The sequence below is a fragment of the Scleropages formosus genome, chromosome 24 (assembly GCF_900964775.1).
Source record: "Scleropages formosus chromosome 24, fSclFor1.1, whole genome shotgun sequence".
Taxonomy (NCBI): Eukaryota; Metazoa; Chordata; class Actinopteri; order Osteoglossiformes; family Osteoglossidae; genus Scleropages; species Scleropages formosus.
In genome coordinates this window covers 488,803-510,860 of record NC_041829.1, presented here as the reverse complement: position 1 = coordinate 510,860, position 22,058 = coordinate 488,803, and the positions used below count along the sequence as shown (strand labels likewise).

General features: G+C 42.8%; 1 protein-coding gene across 1 annotated transcript in view; it reads left to right on the top strand.

Annotated features, from left to right (window-relative positions):
- arhgef39 (Rho guanine nucleotide exchange factor (GEF) 39) overlaps positions 1 to 21,095 on the top strand; it is a 50,965-nt gene extending 29,870 nt beyond the window's left edge. The window contains exons 7-12 of the mRNA XM_018755831.2: positions 2,501 to 2,629; positions 5,141 to 5,370; positions 13,300 to 13,388; positions 17,330 to 17,486; positions 19,492 to 19,610; positions 20,689 to 21,095. Of these exons, the coding sequence (XP_018611347.1) occupies positions 2,501 to 2,629; positions 5,141 to 5,370; positions 13,300 to 13,388; positions 17,330 to 17,486; positions 19,492 to 19,610; positions 20,689 to 20,728 (764 nt within the window). The 3' untranslated portion in view covers positions 20,729 to 21,095. The remainder of the gene's footprint in view (positions 1 to 2,500; positions 2,630 to 5,140; positions 5,371 to 13,299; positions 13,389 to 17,329; positions 17,487 to 19,491; positions 19,611 to 20,688) is intronic.
- The last annotated feature ends 963 nt before the right edge of the window (positions 21,096 to 22,058 follow it).

Below are 22,058 nucleotides of genomic sequence, written 5' to 3'. Positions count from 1 at the left end.
GGGTAATGAAGACATGTTTTTCTTCCCTCTTGTTATTGTTTATTTGCTATTATTATCACAAAGAAGTACGACTCGGGGAGGATGAAAGTATTGGGAGGCTGTGTGCGAGTCTGTGTTCTCTGTATGGATTGTGAAATAATTAATTGGGACCTGACCAGGGGATATCAAGCGTGAGATGTATTAATAAATAAAATTTCTAAATCAACAGAAGCCCAATAATGATTAATTTCTAATCCCACTGTCAAATAAACAGCAGATCCTACTTAAGCACAAATGTACACAAAGAATTATTTATGTGTATTAATTAAAATCACATTGGTTGCGTACTGCTTTTGCTTACAAATTAAAACAGCCCAGTGATTCATTTTCTAAGATGAAGGAACATTTCCAAATTTGCTCCTCTTTCTCCCTTTTCTTCTTTTCATTAGTGCTCCTTTTTTCTTCCTCTTTTCTTACTTAGCGCTGCCTTATTATAAAGGGAATTATTTAAAAAGCACTCTGAAAATAACATTGTGTCTGATTTGGCTGACTAGCAACGAAAATCCTACGTCTTTGTTTTCCCCCCTTCCCCTTTGCCATCTCTCGGGTTTGTTTCACTGTACTTAGCGTTGATGGCTTGGTGTTAAGTATTTTAATCACTGCACTCCAGAGTTCTTGTAATCCACATGTTAATATGATCTCACAAAGCACACTTGGTCATGACTCCCACATAGTGTTCTGTTGCCATCCCCACCCCATGCCGTGACCCTATTTAAGGTTAATTAAAAACATTAACATTAAAGTGTTCATCCAACATTCTGTTCTTTTTTTTTTTTTTTTTTTTGATAAAGCCTTAGTATTTTTTGGTCTGTGTTTATGAATGAGTGCTGTTATTAATGTATTTGTACAGACAGTGCTAAAACACATTTGAGAAAGGTAAAAAAAACATAATAACAATAATGGAAAAGTTTTAAAATAGAAAAAAGTAATTTCCAGAAGACCTCACTGATAATTGTGGTGAAGATAAGTGACCCAATTAGCAGTTATTATTTTTATCATATTTAAAGTACCTCAAGCAACATGTTCAGTAATTCCCCCCCCCCCCCCCCCCCCCCCCCCCCCCCCGGTGTTGTTGAACAAGTTTAATTTTAAAATTAGAAGACATCGCTTTGTTTGTTGCTTTACTTCAGCTATATGTAAATGTGTACAGTAATTGATGTTATTAGTGCATTCTGTTTGAGATGTGGTAATTAGATAAACCAATGGAGCATGCTTGAGTTGTGATTTATTAAAATGCAAAATAACAAGGAAAAGTTACCCTTCAGTAAACAAAGTTTGCAGCAACGTAAAATGAAACGAAAACAAAATTGAAACAATGTAAAACTGATGCAATTTATCTATTTTTAAAGCTCCTCAGATTTTTTTTTCATTATTCTATTTGTATGTTGGATACTTGTTAGATGAAATCTTTAACATTTATGGTATACAGCTTTGCATTAGGAATGCAACTGTACTACGATGAAGGGCCGTCAGTTGTGGTGTTGGATCCCTTCACTGGGAGCTCTTAGCCAGTGGCAGATTTACTGGTGAAATGGCTTTTTGTCACAATATTGACTTCACGCACATTGTTGAGTGTTTGGATGAAATTTAAACTACTACACCCTGTGGCCCTTGGGGTCCAACATGACCGTCCTTTTTAGAAACACGCCGTAGACACACATCTACATGCAGTTGCTCCATGATAACCTTGCTGTCCTTTCCTTGCTAAAAGCAAATCAAGCTGTGCTCAAAAACCATTTTGTACTGTAAAGAACACTGTTAGCACAAGGCAATATTCCCTGGTAAAACTACTTCTTTATTTGTATGGGATACTCAGTGGTAATAACAACATGCAAGCCAAAAAAAATCAGCGCTGCCTTTATAATGTACTTGCCTGTACATTTTATTCTGTATTCAAGAGTGTGTAAAGAACATGAGTTTGGTTTTTAAACTTCCAAACCCCAAGTCAATGCTCAGCTTAGGCCTGCTGGCAACTTTGGAGACAAAAGCACAACATTGTGTGCCCTAGCCATGGTAACGGTATGCTCAGCATAGCCTGAATATTTATAAAGGTTCTTCAAATATGGGAAAGTTCAAGATGTCTATCCACATTTCAACAAGAAAATAGGACTGTTTGAAAATAAGCATGTGTGCATATAAACATCATGATGCATGGGGAAAAACATTGTATGCTAAAATTGCAAAAAGGCTCCTTTTAAATGTATACTGAAGTGCTTGAAGGTTTACATTAACCATATTTGATTTTGTTACACTAAGGGGAAAAATACATTGTGGATCATCACGATGGTGGGCAGCTTATTCCAAAAAGGATTCCCCCTAAACCTGAAAAGTGAGGTTACACAATGGGACGCGTAAAACAGATAAAGAGCCCAAATGAGCTGAAACCAAGCAGTGCTAATTGACCGGTGCCAGGATGCAGTGCGTCCAGCCGGAGCTAACGAAAAAACCGTGCGTGTGCCAGGGGCAGTGAAAGCGGTCTCTGAGGTGGCGCAGCGCATCCAGGACAACGCCCGCAGCCACGAGAACCACCTGCAGCTGCGGCGGGTACAGAGGCTGCTGAAGGGCCGAAAGACCAAGGTGCTGGCTCCAGGTTAGTGTCTGTGATCAGTTATTCCTTTCATCTTCTCCGAGGGACCACCCCTTCTCTGTCGTCTGCAGGGAGGAAGAAAGGAGAGGAGAGGGAGGATGATGGGGGGTTGGGTTGGGAGATGTTACAGACGTGGGAAACGAGGAGGGTGTGGTGGGGGGGTTGTTTGTCGAATATATATAATATATATATATATACACACACACACGCACATACATAAAAAAAGGTTCAAATCCAAAGATGATCATCTGAGAGCAATTAATGTGACCCAAGTAAGATAGATAAGGTTGGTTTGCATTTTTTAATAACTTCTGTCGCAGGGAAAAAAAAAATCGATGAAATGAAATTAACAACAAACTGAGCTTTGTAATTGTTGGGGTGGAGGGGGGCTGTAAAGGTAACCTCTATCGACCCCAGCAGTTTCTTTCCTCAACTTGTGGAGTTTTTGGCCCTTTCTTCCTGGCCGCATCCCTTTGTGTGTCTCCAGGGAGGCGGCCACATGTGTACAACAGAGGGAAGCCTCGTCATGAAAGCCTGGGCCTGCCACTCTCCCCCAGGACCAATTAACGGCGCTCCACATCTTGTGGGCAGGCAGATAAAAAGGAAGCGGGAGAGTATACGCGCAAAGGAGAGGGGGGTGGGCTGGATGATGAATACCCAACGAGCAGCGGGCGCATTCTCTCAGATGTGGATGTGAGAAGTTTATAAGCTTTCTCATCCAAATTCTCAGACCTCGAATCCGCCTCAGCCGCTTTCGTCCAATAGCACCCGGCTCATCGCACAGAAGCCACACCTCTTTACTCGCTCGCTGAATGTGGGTAAGAGAAAGCGATGCTTCACAAACAAGGAACTTTCAAGACTCTCGAAATGCGTTAAGTGGCTCGGTAGGACACCGGGAGCCAGGCCTCAAACTAGAGCCGGAATCGATGGGACATTGATATGCCTGCCGTAGTGTTTCGGTCTGGGCTGAGACTTTGTGAAGGCTATATGGGTCAGCGGAGAGAAGGCCAAGCAACTATCAGTACTGGCGCTGCTCACAGGCCCCAGGGCACTTTAAAGCCCAAGGAAAGAGCAAATGAGAAGATCGATCTAATGTCTTTTTTTGTATGTGAATACCCCACCTGCAGGAAAGTGCACCTTCATAGTATAGGTTTTACATTCAGCATTTTCTGCCCTTTTTTTCTCTTTAAACATCATGCTTTTAGCTGTTATGTTTTTCTTTTTATTTATGCATTTTTAAAAATGGTGTTCAAAGGCAGCTAGTAGAAGTGGCCCGTGTTGATTCTGTAACAACGTAAAACAAGAGGAATATTCTGCAATTATGGATACATTAGAAGATGCACAGCGGTGCTGAGTTGTTAAGAGAACTGTAAGTTTTCAGGTGCAGATCCAGCAGTGGAAGTGCTTCCCTTGAAAGAGTAGTGTATTTAAATTGAAAATAAGTGAAGTGTAACATTTGAAAGAATGCCTTGTCCTACATATGGCCAAAAATATGATTTTGAAATCAAGATTTAAGGATTATTTTTTGGAGAAGAACATCTCGGGAACAGAAGTTCATGCTCCCCTCCGCATTCTCCATTTTGCTTCCGTGCTCAGACATTTTGGGAGCTTTTGTAAAGCCACCTTAGCCATCTGCCCTCCCCCTCGAAAATTTGCCGATGTTTGATGAGGTGCAGAGGAGCTCTGTTGAAAAGGGAAGTTGAAAGAGCACAACATGGGAAAGGGCCGCTTGGAAGTCCTGCTTTTTGAACTCGCATCGTTCAAAGGGGCACGGATGGAGCAGGCAGGACCACAATGAAAGACCAAAAGATCATTAGCAACAAGACTCCGGATTTGCTGGAGAGCATCATCAATACTAAACAGCCTGCCACCCCCTCTCTATTTTCTGTTAGGTTTTTTTTTTTTTGAAATGTCTGATAATTGTCCATCCCTCTTTTCATATACTGGCATCCTGATCCCCATCAGTTTGAAGCAAACTGTCGACTGGCCTCTGCTGATTATTGATCAGTGACAGGCTAGTTTCTGAGAATTTTTTTTTTTTTTTATAAAGTCCCTTTCTCAAAAGATGAAAATTGAATTGTAATAGATCTGATACAAAAAGTTGAAATTCAGCTCCAAAAAGCTGTAATACATTTTTCCTTAATAGTTATATTAATAGCTATTAATAGTGAGATACAAGGCATTTCCAGTTGGAATCTGTATTTTTGATAATTAGTATTTTTCTGTATGTATTTTTAAATTTGAGTTTCATCATTTTCTATAATGTAGTATTTTAGAAAGCTAATTGCTAGTTGGATCATTTCATTAGGACCTCACTACAGATGAGTTGTTTTACTTTTGCAAGGATTTTGGTGGTAATCCAGAAGAATATCTGTTGCATTTGAAACATTGCACTTCTTAGATATGAAGCACCTGTGTTGTGCTCACAACATGTGAGGCTTTTATTCATACATTGGGTATACCCTCTATCGCTGTGCCACTCCACCTTTAAGCCCTTCACGCTTTCTCTTGCAGGTCGGTGGTACATTCGCGAGGGCTGGCTGCAAGTGGTCCCCCCCAAGGGAACTGAGACCAAACCCAAGATGTTCTTCCTGTTCTCTGACATCTTGCTCCAGACCACACCCTGCTCTCCACTGCACCCCACCAATGGGGACAAGTTTGCTTGCCAGCGCATCTATCCCCTGAAGGAGTGTGTGGTGGACAAGGTGTTCGGACACACCAAGAGCCAGGGCGGCCTCATCAGTGTAAGTGAGCGACACGCCTACCTTACCCAGAGCTCTTTGTCCAGTCCATGGCACAAGTTGTGGCGTGGACTTGCCAGGAAGTGCACTGCACAGGTACCCACAGATCAGTCTAGAGCCATTCTGCTGAACGTGTCAGAAGGTATTGGGAGGAAACTCATATGAAAAAGTGGAAAATTTTACATTTATTCATTTAGCAGACGCTTTTATCCAAAGCGTCGTACATCTCAGCAAAAGTACAATTTATGCATTACATTGAGAGGAGACATAGCTGCAGACATGAAAGTCTCAAACAAACTTAGTTTGTTCCCTACCACATGCTGCACCGAGGTTCATCGTTCAAGTAGGTGCATAAGACACAGACAAATCCCGATACCCACACGAATTTTTAAAAAAAATTTTTTTTTTTATTAAATATTATAAGATAAGGGGGCGCGGTGGCGCAGTGGGTTGGACCACAGTCCTGCTCTCCGGTGGGTCTGGGGTTCGAGTCCCGCTTGGGGTGCCTTGAGACGGACTGGCGTCCCGTCCTGGGTGTGTCCCCTCCCCCTCCGGCCTTACGCCCTGTGTTGCCGGGTAGGCTCCGGTTCCCCCGCGACCCCGTATGGGACAAGCGGTTCTGAAAATGTGTGTGTGTGTGTGTGTGTGTGTGTGTGTGTGTGTGTGTGTGTGTGTGTGTGTGTGTGTGTGTATTATAAGATACACAAATGAGCAGTACAATACCAGGCTGAATAAAGGTTGTATCTGGGGATGCTTCTGGAGTTACGATGCGTGAACAGTTACACCGTAGATGATCTGAAGAGATCTTGGGCGAAGTGGATCTGGAAAAGGTGGGTTTTGAAACTTTACATTTGCTGAGTTGCTGTCCCAAATTGGACCATCTTCCCCAGACCCACTGAGCCAGTCTGTGGAGCAGGCAGGTCCCTAATTGCCAGTCCCTAATGATCTACTGAAACCTTTAACTTTACTTTTTCTGCCATGAGTCAAGACCAGGACAGTCTGTCTGTGCCAAGGATGCTGACCTGCTCGTGACAAATTGTTTCTCCAGCAACACCTTAGTACTCAAAAAGCACCTAATTCAATTTTAGAAGACAACTGGCAAACCTGTCACTTTTTCCACTGCTATATCTGTTGTTTACACTGACAAATTATACTCTGCACATCTAATAATGGGTTGAATTGATCAATGGAATTACGTTGATAATGCAAAGCAGTTCTCACTTTCTGGGAAACTTCCATATGTTGTATGATGATGCTCGCTAAAACCTCAGCCATTAATGACTTACGAATGTAAACGATGCCAATATAAAATATTCAGTTGAACGTGGACATATTATTTAATTTTAATGAGTCGAATGCAGAAACAGGAAGGCGGTAATGTCGAAGTTTGATGATGCTGAGGTTCTTGATACACGATTAGGCCGCTAAAGTTCAGCCCCATTAATTACAAAGTTCACTTGTGTCCCAGTTTATGCATTAAAGGGAGCTAGAGAGACATGAAAGGCTTCTGTATTTTCTTATGTTAATTTTGCATCAGTCTTCTGATTCTCGTACTGCAATGGCAAATCAAACGTATTCAAATGTGGAACATCTCCCTCCTGACTAGGCTGTCTCTCACACTCTTAAAACACACACACATGCGCACATGCACTCGCTTTCTCCCTCCTTTTCTCTTCCATTCACACTCGCTCTCTCACTCCAAGACACACGTGTGCACTTTGCCAGTTTGCATAATTACCCCCCTGGTAAACACACATCACTTATTTATCATTCTCTTTGTTGAGAGAACTTTTAGCCCCTTGCCCTCGCACCACATCCTAGCCACAGAGTGCCCTTTACTGTGGTTCCTACATGTCCCACAGGCTATTCATCGGTGCTGTTTTTTCAACTATTTATTTAATTTTTTGGGAAGATCAAGATCTAGAGTTTCCATGTTTTGTGTGTTCGTACTGGGGGTTTAATGATTAATATTAGATGCTGTGCCATTAAATTGGTCTAATTCTAACAGACAGCAGAGTTTCAGCAGCTGCAGAAGTGTTACCCTATTTTACTTGCATAGTTGGCTCTGTATTTTTCATTCTGAGTTTTGGTTTCCTTCAAGTCCTCGTTTTTCTGTATCCATGTCCCTTGTGGTTGTGGCATGGAGGCTAAGAGGGACATGCCAGAGATAATTTGTGGGATATTTCTCTATGGTTCAGTGATGAGTATTTTAATTTTCCATGAATATTGTGGGGTGGGGGCGAATCTGTGTAGCAGAATTTTCCTCTCGTAGCAAGAACTGGTTTCCCATTTCCCCTCGTGGTCTTCTGTGGTGTCAGAGATGCCTAGTTTGTGGCATTTATCCTATGCTGTGAGTGAGCAGTGGGACAGTCTGCAGGAGGTGTTCATTGTCACTGATGGGCTGGCGACTCGCAGAGTCTCGCGAACAGCGCATGGTACAACTCTCATTGGCGTTGTCCTTGGGGGCTTTCTCCTCTGTAGCACAACCTACTGTAGCACACTCTTCTCTGGTGTAGAGGGCTCTGAAGCAGCTTCGGCCTTGGCGCGAGACTTTGTATTGAGCAGGTTGTTGGGATGCACAGCTTTCTTGCTGTTTGCTGAAGGATGTGAGCACCCAACGCCCAGCAATCTACTGTGCTCAACAGAAGACCATATTGCTGTCGAAAGGAAGACATCATGCTTTCATATGTACTGCTTAACAAAAGTTATGCATCACTTAAGGTGTTTAATGAAAATATATAGCTTTTTTTATGCAGTTTAAAAAATGGAACAAGCCTTATTAGGTATGAAAGCACTGTTTACGTTGCTTAGGTACACTGATGTTTTTTTATTTCCCCGTGTCAATCAAATATGAGGATTTCACAGAATTTAAAGAAAAACTTTTTCAAAATATATATTTTTTAAACTGGGCCATTTCCAATTTGTGCGCCTCACTGTGAGGACGCAAGACATGTCGGCGCACGGCAGCCCGACTGTAGTGTCAGGGAGTAGGTGAGGCTTGTGAGGAAGATTGATGACTGACAAGGAAGGTGCATTTGCATCCATATCCATCATTCAAAAAGTCAGGCTCAGCATGTGGGGAACGGAGTCGCAGGGTTTAAAAGCACCTGACGGGGGCCTGTGTGGAGATGACACACCTTGTTAGGAGCTTCACTGCCACGTGACTCAGGCAGTGGGGAACCCTGGTTGTGAAGAACAACAGTGCTGCAGATTTGGTGGAGCACCAATGGTGGAGCACTGAGAACCTGGAGCATATGGTCACTTGGCTTCAGTAAGTAATTAAATTAAATTAATAAATTAATACACATGGAACAGTAATTGGACTACTCCTTGCCTCTCCAGAACAAGGGTCACAGAATTGACTCTTGATGTAAGTTCACCTTTTCTGCCACCCATGGGCTGGACATGTAATTTTTGGGGTAGTTGTTACCTTTCAAAGCTGATGCCATTTAAGAAACGTTGTTAATCCCCACTTGGCGATCTTCTGCAAAAGGATAGGCAGGATGTGTACATGTATACTTCAGGGGTGGGGGCGCGCTACACTACAGTTTGGGAAAAGCTGGGGCAGATGGCTGCCCCCTTTCCTGGACGAACTTCCTCAGAAGGCTTAAGTGTGTAATGTGACTGGCTGAAAGCCATAAAGCTTGTCAGATCGAACCTTAAATCTGTGCATGTGCTGTTAAGAGGAAGAGAAGAAATCGTTTTGCATTGACTCATGCAAAGGAATCAACACTCAATGTCAGGTAAAGCATCCTAGAGGAGAGAGAACATTAATGTTCATTTTTTTTAAATGTTTTATTTCATTTTTAGGGTGCATTTCTTTGTAGCGAATGTTCTTCACCTTCCCACCACTGTGAAGTATGTTGAGGAGATGGCCAGCACCAAGACACCATTGCCTTCTGAAAGCTAGTCAAGACGTTCACCTTCTAATCACGAAGAGTCAAACAGTGCTTATGAATGGCTTTTCAAACCATTATCTGAGGCAGAGTGTAAATTACTCCCAGTAGCCATGCCAAATATGTTTGTTACACTTTTGAGCATTGAGTTGTGACCTATGAGCTTTAGCACCCACCAGTACCTGTTTAGCCTGGGACTCGAAATAAGGCGCGCACGGGTCTCGATGGCGTCCTGCCTCGCACGGTAAGGCGGAGGCTGACAGCTCTCAGGGACTTATCAGATTAAGCCCTAGATCCATTTCTTCCTTCCATCCAGTAAAGACATCTTCCTCAGGCCTGTCAGCCTTTTCATTGGAGTAGTTAACGTTATCTAATGGCAGAAATGGCATTTCATTACCTTGTTATCCTATAAGGGCGAAATGCATACTCAATAACATTAAGGGTAATTTCTCATAAAGACACATTATTGATCCGAGGCCCTACCTGTAAGCAGAGAAAATTGCTGTCAGCACTCTCGAGCCCTTCACACCAGGGCCTGAAGAATTAAAGAAAAATTAAATTTGACAGCAGCAAATGCACAGCCACAATCTTGATGCCAATTTATATGCAAAACGAAAAAGCTTTATGAAAATTTCCTCCGTTTTCTCACGCATATTTGGGAGTGAAAGCTTCCACCCCCCCTCTGCCTCGCTTCCTCCCTCTTTCTCTCCACCCCATCCCCCTTTCCATGTGCCTTTCTCTCCAACATCCCCGCTATTTAAATATTATACTGCGTCCACAGCAGACTCCTTTTGATGTATAAATAATCAAGCTAAATTATGTGCAGTAAGGAGGCTCTGCTTCTGCCATTCCTATTTTACAAAGTAATTTCTACCCCAGAGGGTCAAAATTCCTGACAAATTCTTAATTACGGCGTTGCAACAGAAGTGGAATCTATTTGTGCATAAATCACCACCGTTCCCATGTGGCAAGTAACTAATATTACCACAGCCATTTCACTTGGCCTGCTCAGTGAACTCCGTAATTAGATAATACTTTTGATGATGGTACATTTGAAATCTTAATCCATTTAATTTTTTATGAGCCACCCCCCCCCCCCCCCTTATTTTAATAGGGATACGTTAGTGACCGTTGCCTATTTAACTGTCATTAAAATTCTGTCCACAGCTGTAATAAAGATTAAAGATGGCTAATATGCCGTTCATAACCTCACAGGTTTCCCATATAACCAGAGCACCAGGTAAATGTGAAAGGTCATTTAATATGTTAGGCACTAATTATAATCCCCTCTAATAGGTTCCTGTTGTAATTATTCTGGTATAAAACCCCTATTGTGTGGCCTTGGACCACCTGTTTTCTTGTTTGCTTGACATGTACAATTCTCAGCTAAAGGCTCTCTAATATGGATGAAGGAATATATCTCCTGTTGATTAATGGAAGAGACTCAGACTATCAAACCGATATTTTTCCATAGGATCGGGGCTGCAGGCTCCTAAAAACACAAGCCGTGCTCTCATAGTGGATTAAACAATTTTTAAAAACGTTTCTTCAGAGGCCATTTCACATTAGAGCTCTTGAAATATCTTGTTTCTCCCTTGTACCAGACTTGAGACAGTGAAAGAAGTGCTATTGGCTGGGGATCACGTATCACAAGACTTGCTGTTGGCCTAAAAAATGAATGGTGTGACTAGAGAGTGAATGTGTGAATGACGTATGGATCATGGAAGTGAACGATCCATTGCATCTAGCAACGCTTGCTGGGTGGGCGTGGAAAAGCCGGCAAGGGTCAAATGTGAAGTGTGGCAGCGATTTGTCACTCATGCTTTCTTTTTCATCCATGTTGAGTTAGTCTTTGGGAAACGGCATGAACAAGCGCTCACATTCCTTCCAACAGTATTGTTTTCTTTTATTGGGTTTCTTCTGTCCAAACGTACCATGTAACTGCTTTCTGGCTGCCACTGGCTGTCTTTCACAAGATCTTTCAATGCCCAACATGACACTTTTTGCACGAGGTGCGCTGATGATGTCAAATATGGTGAAAACAATGACGCATCTCTAAATAAAGGCTCTTTGGTTTCACAGGAGAGACAGGAATGCCATTGCTGGAGGTCCAGTACCTCTCGCCATGTGACACATTTGTGTGGCACGCCACAGTTAGGACGAAAATCCCACAGTGTATTCTTGGTCATTGTAAAGAAAAGCGTTAAATACTTCCACATCTTTGAGAGTTTCCCATTGGTCATGCTGCCTTGTAACATGTCTGTTGCATTGACAGCATTTACTTTCATGCATTAAACTGCATTTCTACTCAACATTTTGAAATTCCTGCACTTGTTGGCTCTGTACATGAATGTAGTTCAGTCTTTCGATTCTGCTCTCTGCTCAGGCTCTTAAGCACTTTTGGTAAAGTGAACAGGTGTGCAACCCGAGCAGCTTTTCCCCCCAACTCACAACACACTGCTGAGAATTATTCCCTGCTACACAGTCTCCATCCAGAACATTGCTCACTGGTTAAGGATATGGACTGTCCAAAAGTGTCCAGATATTAAAATAACCAGAAATCATGAGTCGCTCTGAAATTTCTATAAACCGACAAAAATAACAGGAAACAAATTCTTTAAAATGCAGATTATAACTGACTCAAGGGGCAGCTTTTATCGTAGTTGTTAGAGCTGCTGCCTTTGGACCCAAAGATAGCAGGTTTGAGTCCCATCTGCAGCTGTAGCACCCTTAAGCTTGTTCCGTGCTTGCTGTGGTAAAATTACCTGACTGTATAAATTCTTATATCGTTGTAAATAACTGAACGTAAGTCGCTTTGGATTGTGTCAGCTAAAAAAAATAAATGTAAATGTAAACTGAATGGCTTGTGGTGTAAAAGGAAAAATGTGCACTGTGGCCCCCTGTAGAGTGGGTTCTGTTGCTTCACAGCTTCAGGATTGCGGAGTCTGCACTGGTTTCTGCTGGATTCCGGACCTGCTCCGAAGGAATGCTGTTTAGCTGAAACTGTCCTTGTTTTGGCAATGTGTGTGCGAGTGTCCTTGGCTAGTGTACTAGTGACTCTGTCTTCCACCCTCCTTCTCTGGCGCTCGCACTAAATCGCTGCAGCTCGGCCAAGACCAGCAGTTTTTGATGACTGATGCATGGATGGATTTCTTGGGTTAACCAGAATACATTTGTTCTGATTCCTTTAAAAGGGAAATGATTTAAAACTTCAAAATATGTGCACTGTTTTGAATTTTGACTGAGCAACAGGGAATTCAGAGCCAAACAAATGCCGTACAACAAATTTGATCCTATAGAATGTACAGTTTTAGATTAAAATCTTTTAGATTAAGCTTAGCATGAAACTCAAACTGGAAGTTTTCTCCATTTGTATTAAACACAATGATATAACATCTGGCCTTGGCAGAATAAGAGATAATGGTATTAGTATAAAAATATGATAATATAAATATATCCATACTTATGTTGCAATTGAACTTTTTTTTTTTTTTTTTATCTGCCTCACTGGTGGCATATCTCTCAGGGAGTTTGAGATCATTCAGGTTCCCTCTCAGATCCCCAAGAGGCTCTGCTGCAGCATTAGTTAGAAAATAGCAGCATCTGCTGGAGCAGCAGGCAAGACAGGACTCCACTGCACTTCCCAGCCGAATAGGCTCGCTGGCCTTCACTTCAGTGCTCAACATGCGGCGGCAACAGTCTGTCACCTGCCTCTGCCTCTAACTTCATCTGTTTCTTATGACAATTTGTGGAGGAAACCTCATTTCTTAGGCTACATTGTGTACTTTTTTAACATATCTCCATGCAAGGATTGTTTTTATGTCTGAGTCTCTATAACTGTGACTGTCAGCCTGTGACTTTTGAGGAGCTGAAAACAAGAGCATTCAACAGTGTTCCTGGAGGAAATTGCAGCTGGGGCTGCTGGGAAAAGAATACCCCCCCCCCCTCCTCCTCAGACGACCCATGTCTGTAGCCCTGCTGTAACCACACTGTTTCCCCCCTCTTCCTTCTCCTTTCCGACTCGGCTCTCTTTTAGTTGACCTTCGCTGAAGACAAGCTCCTGCTGATGTCCAGTGACCAGGAAGACATCAACGACTGGTACCGGAGTCTGTCCTCAGCCGTCGGGTACGTGTGTCGCCGACTCCCCCGCCCCACCCAGGCCCGTCCTTGGCTGGCGACCTTGCCGACGCCTCTCCAGCTGAAAGTGTCCGCAGCCACATTGATCAGTCCCCCAGCATATGACAGTCTCTGCCTTAATTGAATCCCAAAAGGGGGGCCCAGGCTGGTCTATTATTACTGGGGCCAGCCGATAGCTGCTCATTAAAAGCGCTTCGCAGCCTGCGCAGCCAGGCTAATTAGTTTATTATACAGACACCTTGACGAGGGGAGAACTTGTCATCTTGCCCTTTATTGCACCAGGGACGTTGTTAAAAGTTTAATCAGGCCGAGCTGACCGGGTCGGGCTGACCCGCAGGGCGGTCATTACCGGGGTCGGCCCTGCTGCTCATGCACTGACAGGGGTCGCAGCCGGGGTGCGGCGAAGGAGACTGTAAGAGACGAGGGCTGGCCCGCACACCTGAAAGAAGAGGAGTGGGTATGTGCGTCCAGATGGTGGGGAAAAGGAGCCGTTAATCACCCTCCGCCCCCCTTCGGCCCCTTCCTTTTTGGCGCACCTATGGTCTTAACGACATGCATAGCCAACGAAGGCAGGGTGGTGGTGGGGGGGGCAGTCCCAGCTGCCACTTTGATAGATACTGGAGATGTCCCACTCTCTTGGAACCTGACAGCAATGACACTGTGCTAATGACCAGAATGCAGCAGGCTTCTTAATACTAAACAGTGCTGCTCTTTTTCATATTCTGTGTACATGTCCTTGATCACACAGCAATACTTCTGAACTGTAGCCCGTAACATGTTTAAGATTCTGCGGTGCATGGCTTTGATTTTAAAACTGTACAGGAAGAAGTGATTTGCAGTAGTGCCTCATTATTCCTTTACCCACCCTTGCCGATGATGATGTTGATGATGCAACCTCACTCATGAGAGTCATTACCAAAACTTTCCTGAAAGCCCCACTGTCTGAGTTTTGATGAGGATCCGTTTACCTCTTTGTTTGTTGGCCCATTTTCGTACAAGTGAGGTCAACGCTTTTAACACAGGGCCCTTTAAATGGATGCCAGTGGAGAGAGATTGGAGGGATGGGGGCATTAGCTTCTAATTTGTTCCCTTTGCTTCATCATCAACATCTGTTTCCATACAACAAAGAGAGATGGATATTGGGCTCGATGTTAATTTCACTGCTGCAGAAGCGACCGGTTCTTTGATAAGTTGGCCTTTATCGCCCATTGTCGACAGTAATTAAAGGTGTTGGGAAGTGATGAGCTTCCTTATTGTTCGACTCCTCAGGATTTGTCTTTTAAGAGCTTTCGGCCTAGTTTCATGGGCCCGTTAATTAGCTCCTGATGGGTCTCGGACCAGCGAGCTGCTCTCAGCTGAACTGCGGCACTCACCCCAAACATCAATTAAGGAATCTGCTAATGAAATGTTAGCACTCTGAGCGCAAATACTTTGTTCATCTTTATGTGGATGTGTTTCAGGCTTTCATGAATTTCCAAGCAGCAAAGCCCTAGACTTGTGAAAGAAGCTTTTATTACTTTAATAAACGAATGAGGGAATGTTTGTTCTTTCTTCTTCTTTTTTTCCTAGTTCTTTCTAGTTTTTTCAATTCTCATTAAACTGAATGTAATTACAAATAACATTTTTATTAATTCTCAGTGTTCCCATTGTGAAAAATTCAGATATTCCAGTACAGTGATATTCTGAAATGGCCTTAATGGGATGCATTATGGGATATAAATTAATTAAATTGAGAAACAAAAAAAACTTTTTCCATTCTCTGCATAACTTTCAAAAATCTTTAGATGTGCGCAGTGCTTGATACATCTGTTAAATGATTAACATGTTTTGAGTTAGTAATAAACTCCAGTATTACTTTTCAAGGCATTTGTATTGAAAGAATCTTATATTCCTTAATCTAGAACTGATATAATACTGTCTACATTTACGTTGTACATTGGTTATGCCGCTTACAAAATGTTTAGTTACGTATTTGAAAGACGCAGATTACTGCCAAAAATAATGTTTTAAAGAAATTGCATGTTTACTTCTCCTTTTTCTGAAATAGCAGTGTGAACATGACCTGTGTTTATCCACCAAGTTGACAGATGTCAGTAAGGCACTCTAGAACAGAATAGGTCTGATGCTGGTGAACGCTGGTGATTCTAATAGCAGTAGTGAGAACAGGCATCCTCTTCAACAGGGACAAAAGTTAATATTATAAATCGGAATGTGCCACGATGCTGATAAATGTTGCACATGCTCATGGAATAAAAATAGAAATAATAAAATAGTACTCTCTCATGTGTTACAGTTATACCCAAGGTTTGTACAAACTCTGACTCATGAATATATTGAGGGGAATCTGTATTTTAGGTATTTATTGATTGTTACTTAAGGCTAAAAGTGACTTTGGAGTTGTAGGCTTCTGGTCCCAATTGCGTTCATAATCTGAGTGGTCAGTGCACCGTATATGTTCACATCCTGCAAAACTTTAAATCACAAAAATGTTATATACTTTTTTCAGTGGAAGGGAGTCCTTGCTAAGGGGAAGAGAGCAAAGCACTGAGACACATTCAGGCAGCATTGAGCTGAATTAGTCGATTGGCGTTTGAATCAATGTACACATCTACAGTTTCTCACAAGGTTAAAAAACAGTGCCCTCCCCTGCACCCACCAGCAGTGGGTTTACTGCTTCTCGAAGTAGTCACAGCAAGAGCATTTTTCCAAGACAGGAATTCAGTCTCTTGCCCTGAACTCTGGAGCGGAGCAGCCTAATTCTGTAGCTGCAGCACAACTGATATATTGAACAGCTTAACCTTAAACCACTCATTTTCACAATAAAACACGAGAGGCCAGAACAGCCATAATTTCCTTGTGTGTTTGTTTAAAGTATTGTATGTTTTTAACCTTCATGGGTTACTGAGTGTGCTGGTTTTCACTCTGTGCTCAGTCTTCAATGTACGTACTCAGTTGTGACCAGAAATCCAATGTCCATATCTTGATATGCTTCTAAAACCAAAATCACTTTTGCCACTAAGACACAATCAATAATAGCTGAAGAATACATACATCACTTATGAAAAGATTAAGTTCTCTAAAACTCTCAGACAAAACTATAATATAAATGCTCTGTAACCCTTCCATCCATTATCAGTAAATATTTGTCCAGTGCTGCAAGCATACAGTGTAAGGCAGTATCTGGCCCGGACCCAACGCAACTACGTTGCAGTGTTACACTTTAATTTTTTTATTGACTTAAAACTAAACTTAAAGTTTATTTAAAATTACTGAAAATAAAATAGTTGTATTTTCCACAGCCTTCAATTCAACGCCGTTGACCTCACATAAGCATGCCCAGTGTTCGTCAGCTTTGCGCCACCTTCACCTATATCTATGCAGTCAATAAAAGCTTGGTTTTATTACAAATATGGCTGTATAAAATTTTGGGATATACCTATAGTAAATAAAAACACATTGTAAGGCTTCATTTCAACATTTTATTAACTTCAAGCTACTTTGAGCTGTGAACGCTGCGGGTGAGTTGAGCAAAGCTGGTCTTTCACCTGTACAGCACTCCATTTCTTCTTAGCGTGTTTTGCTGCCAACTAGTGGTGGGACATCGAAAATCAGGTAATTTTTGTTCCTCAACAGGCATTTCAATTGAGGGTATAGAATGGTCCCAAAAAATGCTGTTAAAAATAAAATGGGATGATTTGTATCTTTGGAAATTTGTTATTGGAATCATTGTAACACCAGAAACCAATATATCTTTGGTCATTGGCACAGAAACATTGTCTTAACTTGCTAGGTTAGATGAATCTGTCACTAATTGAGGATATCAACCCTGGAACTGGAAGTCTGGAATTATACACCCATGACCTTAAAGACAGAGAAATGTTTAGGGGGAAAGAAAAAAAAAAAAACAATGTCTTCCCTTCTGTGAGTAGACAGCTGGTGTCCAGAAGCACAGTGGTATCAAAGAGGGACAACCTGTGCCGGAAGCCCCTGCGTTCCGCTGAAGGACGAAGCGAGCCAAACACCCCTGCAGGCCCCAGCCACCTCGAGGGCCTGACAGCCCAGCCTCATGGCAGGAAGAGGAATATGGTCAGAGTCGTCTTTGTCTTCCCTCCACTAGTACCATGTCTTTTAGCCTCTTTAATATTGGTGTGTGTGTAAAAATTTAATTATAAAAAAGATTGTCACATGGTTATCTACTGCTAGTTATCAGAGGTAGCAGTTTTCCCAAATTAACAGTAAAAGTAACAGGCTTGTAATTGAAGGTCACTTCCTTCTTATTGTAAAGATGCCCTCTTGACCATAACTGCACTTTATTTAACATTTTAACTTTAAGTGTATGAAGTAAATTTCAGCCATCACAAATCCTCTCCCAAGTAGCCTGGCGGTACAGCAGCTGCTTCACTGCTTCAGCCCCATAGGCTTCAGTGAGACCTATAATATCGGGGGAAATAATGGTGTTAAGCCTTAAGAGGGTTCTTCAGCAAATACAGATACTGTTACACATGGAAGCCAACCTGGGAACTATGAGTGCAAGTCTGTGACACTGTAGAACATTACTTCATTTAGCAAATGCTTTTTTTACACAGCAATTCCCAATGAACTCTATGGAGTGTCCTCAGCCACACCTTATTCACTGTGGTGACTTACACTGCTAGATACACTACTTACAATGGGTCACTCATCCATACATCAGTGGAGCACACGCTCTCTGTTACTCACACACTATGGGTGAACCTGAAGAGCATATCTCTGGACTGTGAAAGGAAACCGGAGCACCTTGAGGAAACCCACGAAGACACGGGGAGAACATGCAGACTACACACGGACTGAGCGGGGATCGAACCCCTGTTCTCTCGCACCACCCAGGCGCTGTGAGACAGCAGTACTAGTCATTGTGCTGCCGTGCTGCCCGGACATGGATCCTTAAACCTCAACAAAGGAGCTTGACATCCTAGGAGTTACAGTATCCCCAAGCTATCATTGTCTGAACACCTTGCTAACGTCTCCATCAAACATATCCTCCAGAGCCGACCCAAAACTGGGTGCAATGGGAAGGGCTGCCAAATGGAGTCACCACCTTCCAAAGTCCACCATTGCATTGGATTAAATGGTCTGTCTACTGGGCTCTTGTCTTACAGGTTCCCAAATTCAAAGTGCTTGGACATATTTTGATAAGACCAACCTGCAGTAGGTTCTCAGCTGCACTTGAGCACTGGAGTGGCCATCTTAACTTTTCTTTGCTTTTTATTTGGCTACTGTTAACGCATCTAGAATCCTGATGGAATGTGTGTGATTTTTAGGCACCTTTCTAAAAAAAAAAAAATCATAGCTTCATTGAAAAGTAGATGTGAACAAAGTTGATGACCTTGCAAATGGTCCTCTGATATATTTATCACACTCTGACCTTTTTGTATAAAAACTGTACAGTGCACTTTTGCTCTGTGTGTTTTTGTAATAAATAGGCCTGTATCTGGAGCCACCTTCAGTATATAAATAAGTACTAGAGTATTCTGTTCCTCATCTTGTCACATATGTGGTGCTGCCAGCAGTGCAGGTGATGTCTGTTGGTTGTTCTGTATGTGTAGCTTTGCGGTGCTCCTCCAGCTCTAAGCACCATAGTTCTTCTTTCCTCTGCCCCAGGCTGGACTTTGGCAGAAGAGGGACAGCCTGCCAAGCTGGATCTGAGACCCGGACATCCCAACAGGCTGGGTTTCATTACTTACTCGCAAGGCGAGCATGGCAAAAAGACCCCCTTGTCTCCAAACAGGCACCAGGCAGAGCCCACAGTCTTACTGCCTGTTTGGTACCAGCAGGCTAGAGCATCCGGAATGCACAACTATTACATGACTTTGAAGGAAATCCCACTTGAAGCCGACACATGGGCAAAAAGTACAGGCGCCATGCTCACACATCTTCTGCTGTCACAGAACAAAGACCCTTCGCTTTGCTCACATGCTGCTGTCCTAGATTCCAGAGCAGCAACTCGGCAAAGGCTGAAATGTGTGCACTACGGGCTTTTCTGCTGTTCTCCGTTCACCCCCAGTCCACCCTGCTTAGCAGCTGCTGACAGCGTTTGTCCATCCCCTGGCAGGTCGCTGCAGCGCAGTGTGAGGAGCAGGCCGCTGCCTGCTGCAGTCCATGCTCCCCTCCAGGAGGAGGCGGAGCCAGCGCGTCAAAAAGGATGAAGCTGACGGAGATTCCTGCGGAAAGGTATGGCACAACTGTGCTCGGGGTCACCGCCACAGGGCCGTGGAGGGAATGAAACATTTATTAGCCCCTGGCCGACCTCTAATTAGCCCCTCCTCCCCACCCTGGCCTCTGATTGTTTGTTTATTTATTTAAGAGTTCCAATCTGAGAGCCAATTAGAGCAACCGCTGAGCGAAAGATCAGCTCAAGAAGCCTGCGAAAATAAATAATGAAGTCAGTGGTGGGGCTGGGAGACGGTATCATTGGCGCCTGTGTTGTTCTCTGGTTAGGAGTTGCAGCAGCCCCCGAGGCACCGGGGTTTTTCCTAACGATCTTGATTCTTTTGCCATTCTGTTTGTTTTATGCCTGCGTTTGGGCAGGATCGGTTGTGTCTCGACTGGGCGTGAATAAAACATGGCAGGGAACGCAGTACCTAATGGGTGCGCAGCAGTCCAATCTGCAGGGACAAAGAGGCTCTGATTAGGAGTCACAGTGCGCTGCCTCGCCCTCATTCTCTGCTGTCTGCTGGAAGGGGAGGGGGCGGGCACCTGTCCAGCAAGAAGACAGCCAGTGACCTCATAGCCAGAGTACTGGGGGTGAACATATCATTTGGTACTACACCAAGCTACATTATACTAAGCTGTACTACACTGGGGGGTGGGGGGCACATAGCAGAGAAGTTGAAATGAACCCTTAAGTTTACACGTGGTACAGCTGGTGTGTAAGAAAATCAGGGCGCAGGTTCTTCAGCAAAGGTTGTGGAGGTCAGAGCAAAGGTCTGAGCCTTCACTTGCACGTGCTTTCCCATGATCTCCTTTCATTCGTTAGTATTTATTTTGTTGTTTATACCTGGGGTAGTTCAGTACTTACAATCATTGCCTTTCAGTCAGAACATCTTGGGTTCGAATCCCTGCTCATGCTGTAGTCCTTTGACCAGGATACTGACCCTGCTGTATAAATGCATGAATAACTGTAGCACTGTTTACAAATGTGACAGAGGTTTTCTTGGACAGAAGTGAAAGGTAATTAAAAGAAAATAAAAGATGACATTGAAAAACTGAATCCACACGTGACCGTTTTGTCCTTCCTTTGTGGTTTTAGTGCTCCAACTTCCTCAGGGTCCAACTGTGTCATCCTGTAGCAAAGCCTCAGGGTGAACATGGAGCTCCTCTCAGGACGGATCGAGCCCAGTGTGAGAAACAGTGTGTCTGTGTGTCAGCTTCACGCTTCAATATAAATGTCTGAGCGAAGAAATGCCAAAGAGGGTTACGTCACATCAACTGGAATTCTTTTACATTTGTGTGCAATATGCTGTGCTTTTTTTTTTTTTTTTTAACCTAGTCATGCATTTTTTGTTTTTTGCAAACAAGACTGTACTTTTTTGTAAAACCATCTCATATTGATGATTTTGTATTGCAAATGGCATCATTGCTGAGGTGTGTGAACTAATAGCATAATGGTTGGCGAACACTGTAATTAAAAATGTGCTTGCAACTGTCAGATGTAAGGCGTGCAATAAAGGACTCAATCGTGTAAGTTTATACACACTGTCCTACTGTACTGCTCTATTGTTTCCCACTGGGAATTGTTGTACTCAAAGGTGATATGGATCTATATAAAATAATCCAAAATGAGCTTATTAGCACTGCTACCAAAAATATACCCTATAGCAAGATGAATGTGTTGTGTAAGAATGTGATTTATGTCATAGGTGGCAGTGAAACTTATAGTAACACTGGTTAGGGGTTTACTAATACTGAGCTTGTGCACATTTAAACTGTTTTAGTGTCTGGAGTGTCGTACGCAGTGTATTTACTACAATTTTCGGCCGTGATCCTGCCATTCTCGTTTCATGTGTTCAGTAGTACAAGCACAGCCTTGTGGAACCGCTGATGGAGATTACCTGTTTTTTAACCGCTGTGCTCCATTTCCTTCCTGGCAGAAAGTGTCTGTCTTGATGCATGTGGCAGGTGTGCTGTTTCGCACCTCTGCTGTGCTTAGGACCTACGTTTCTGCACATATTTTATCCCACATAGATTGTTTTATGGAGTTCATCTTGTAAGGAGTTTTGTGACTGTTGTGTATTATACGTTTGCTTTGTTTTCAATTACTTTGCGCTTTCTCTGATTTTTATTGCTGTTACTGCAGACATGTCTCACTCAAATCTGTTACACTGCTCAAAATTAGTTTTCTGCATCACCCCCGTATTGTTGAAAAGTTAAATACATAAGATCACTTATTCATGCTTGTATTACAGGGTCGTGTACAATAGGAAAAAAGTTTGCCAACATCCTTTTTTTCTCATTAAAAAATTCATTATTCATTTTGTTCACTCTTCAGAGCAACAGTATTTTTGCCTTCTCACATGGTCATTTTACATCCACAGCAGGTTTTCATTTTATTTGCCCTGCAAAGCACACAGATGTGATGCTATTTCTGTAATACAACCAACTGTTATTCTTACCACACTG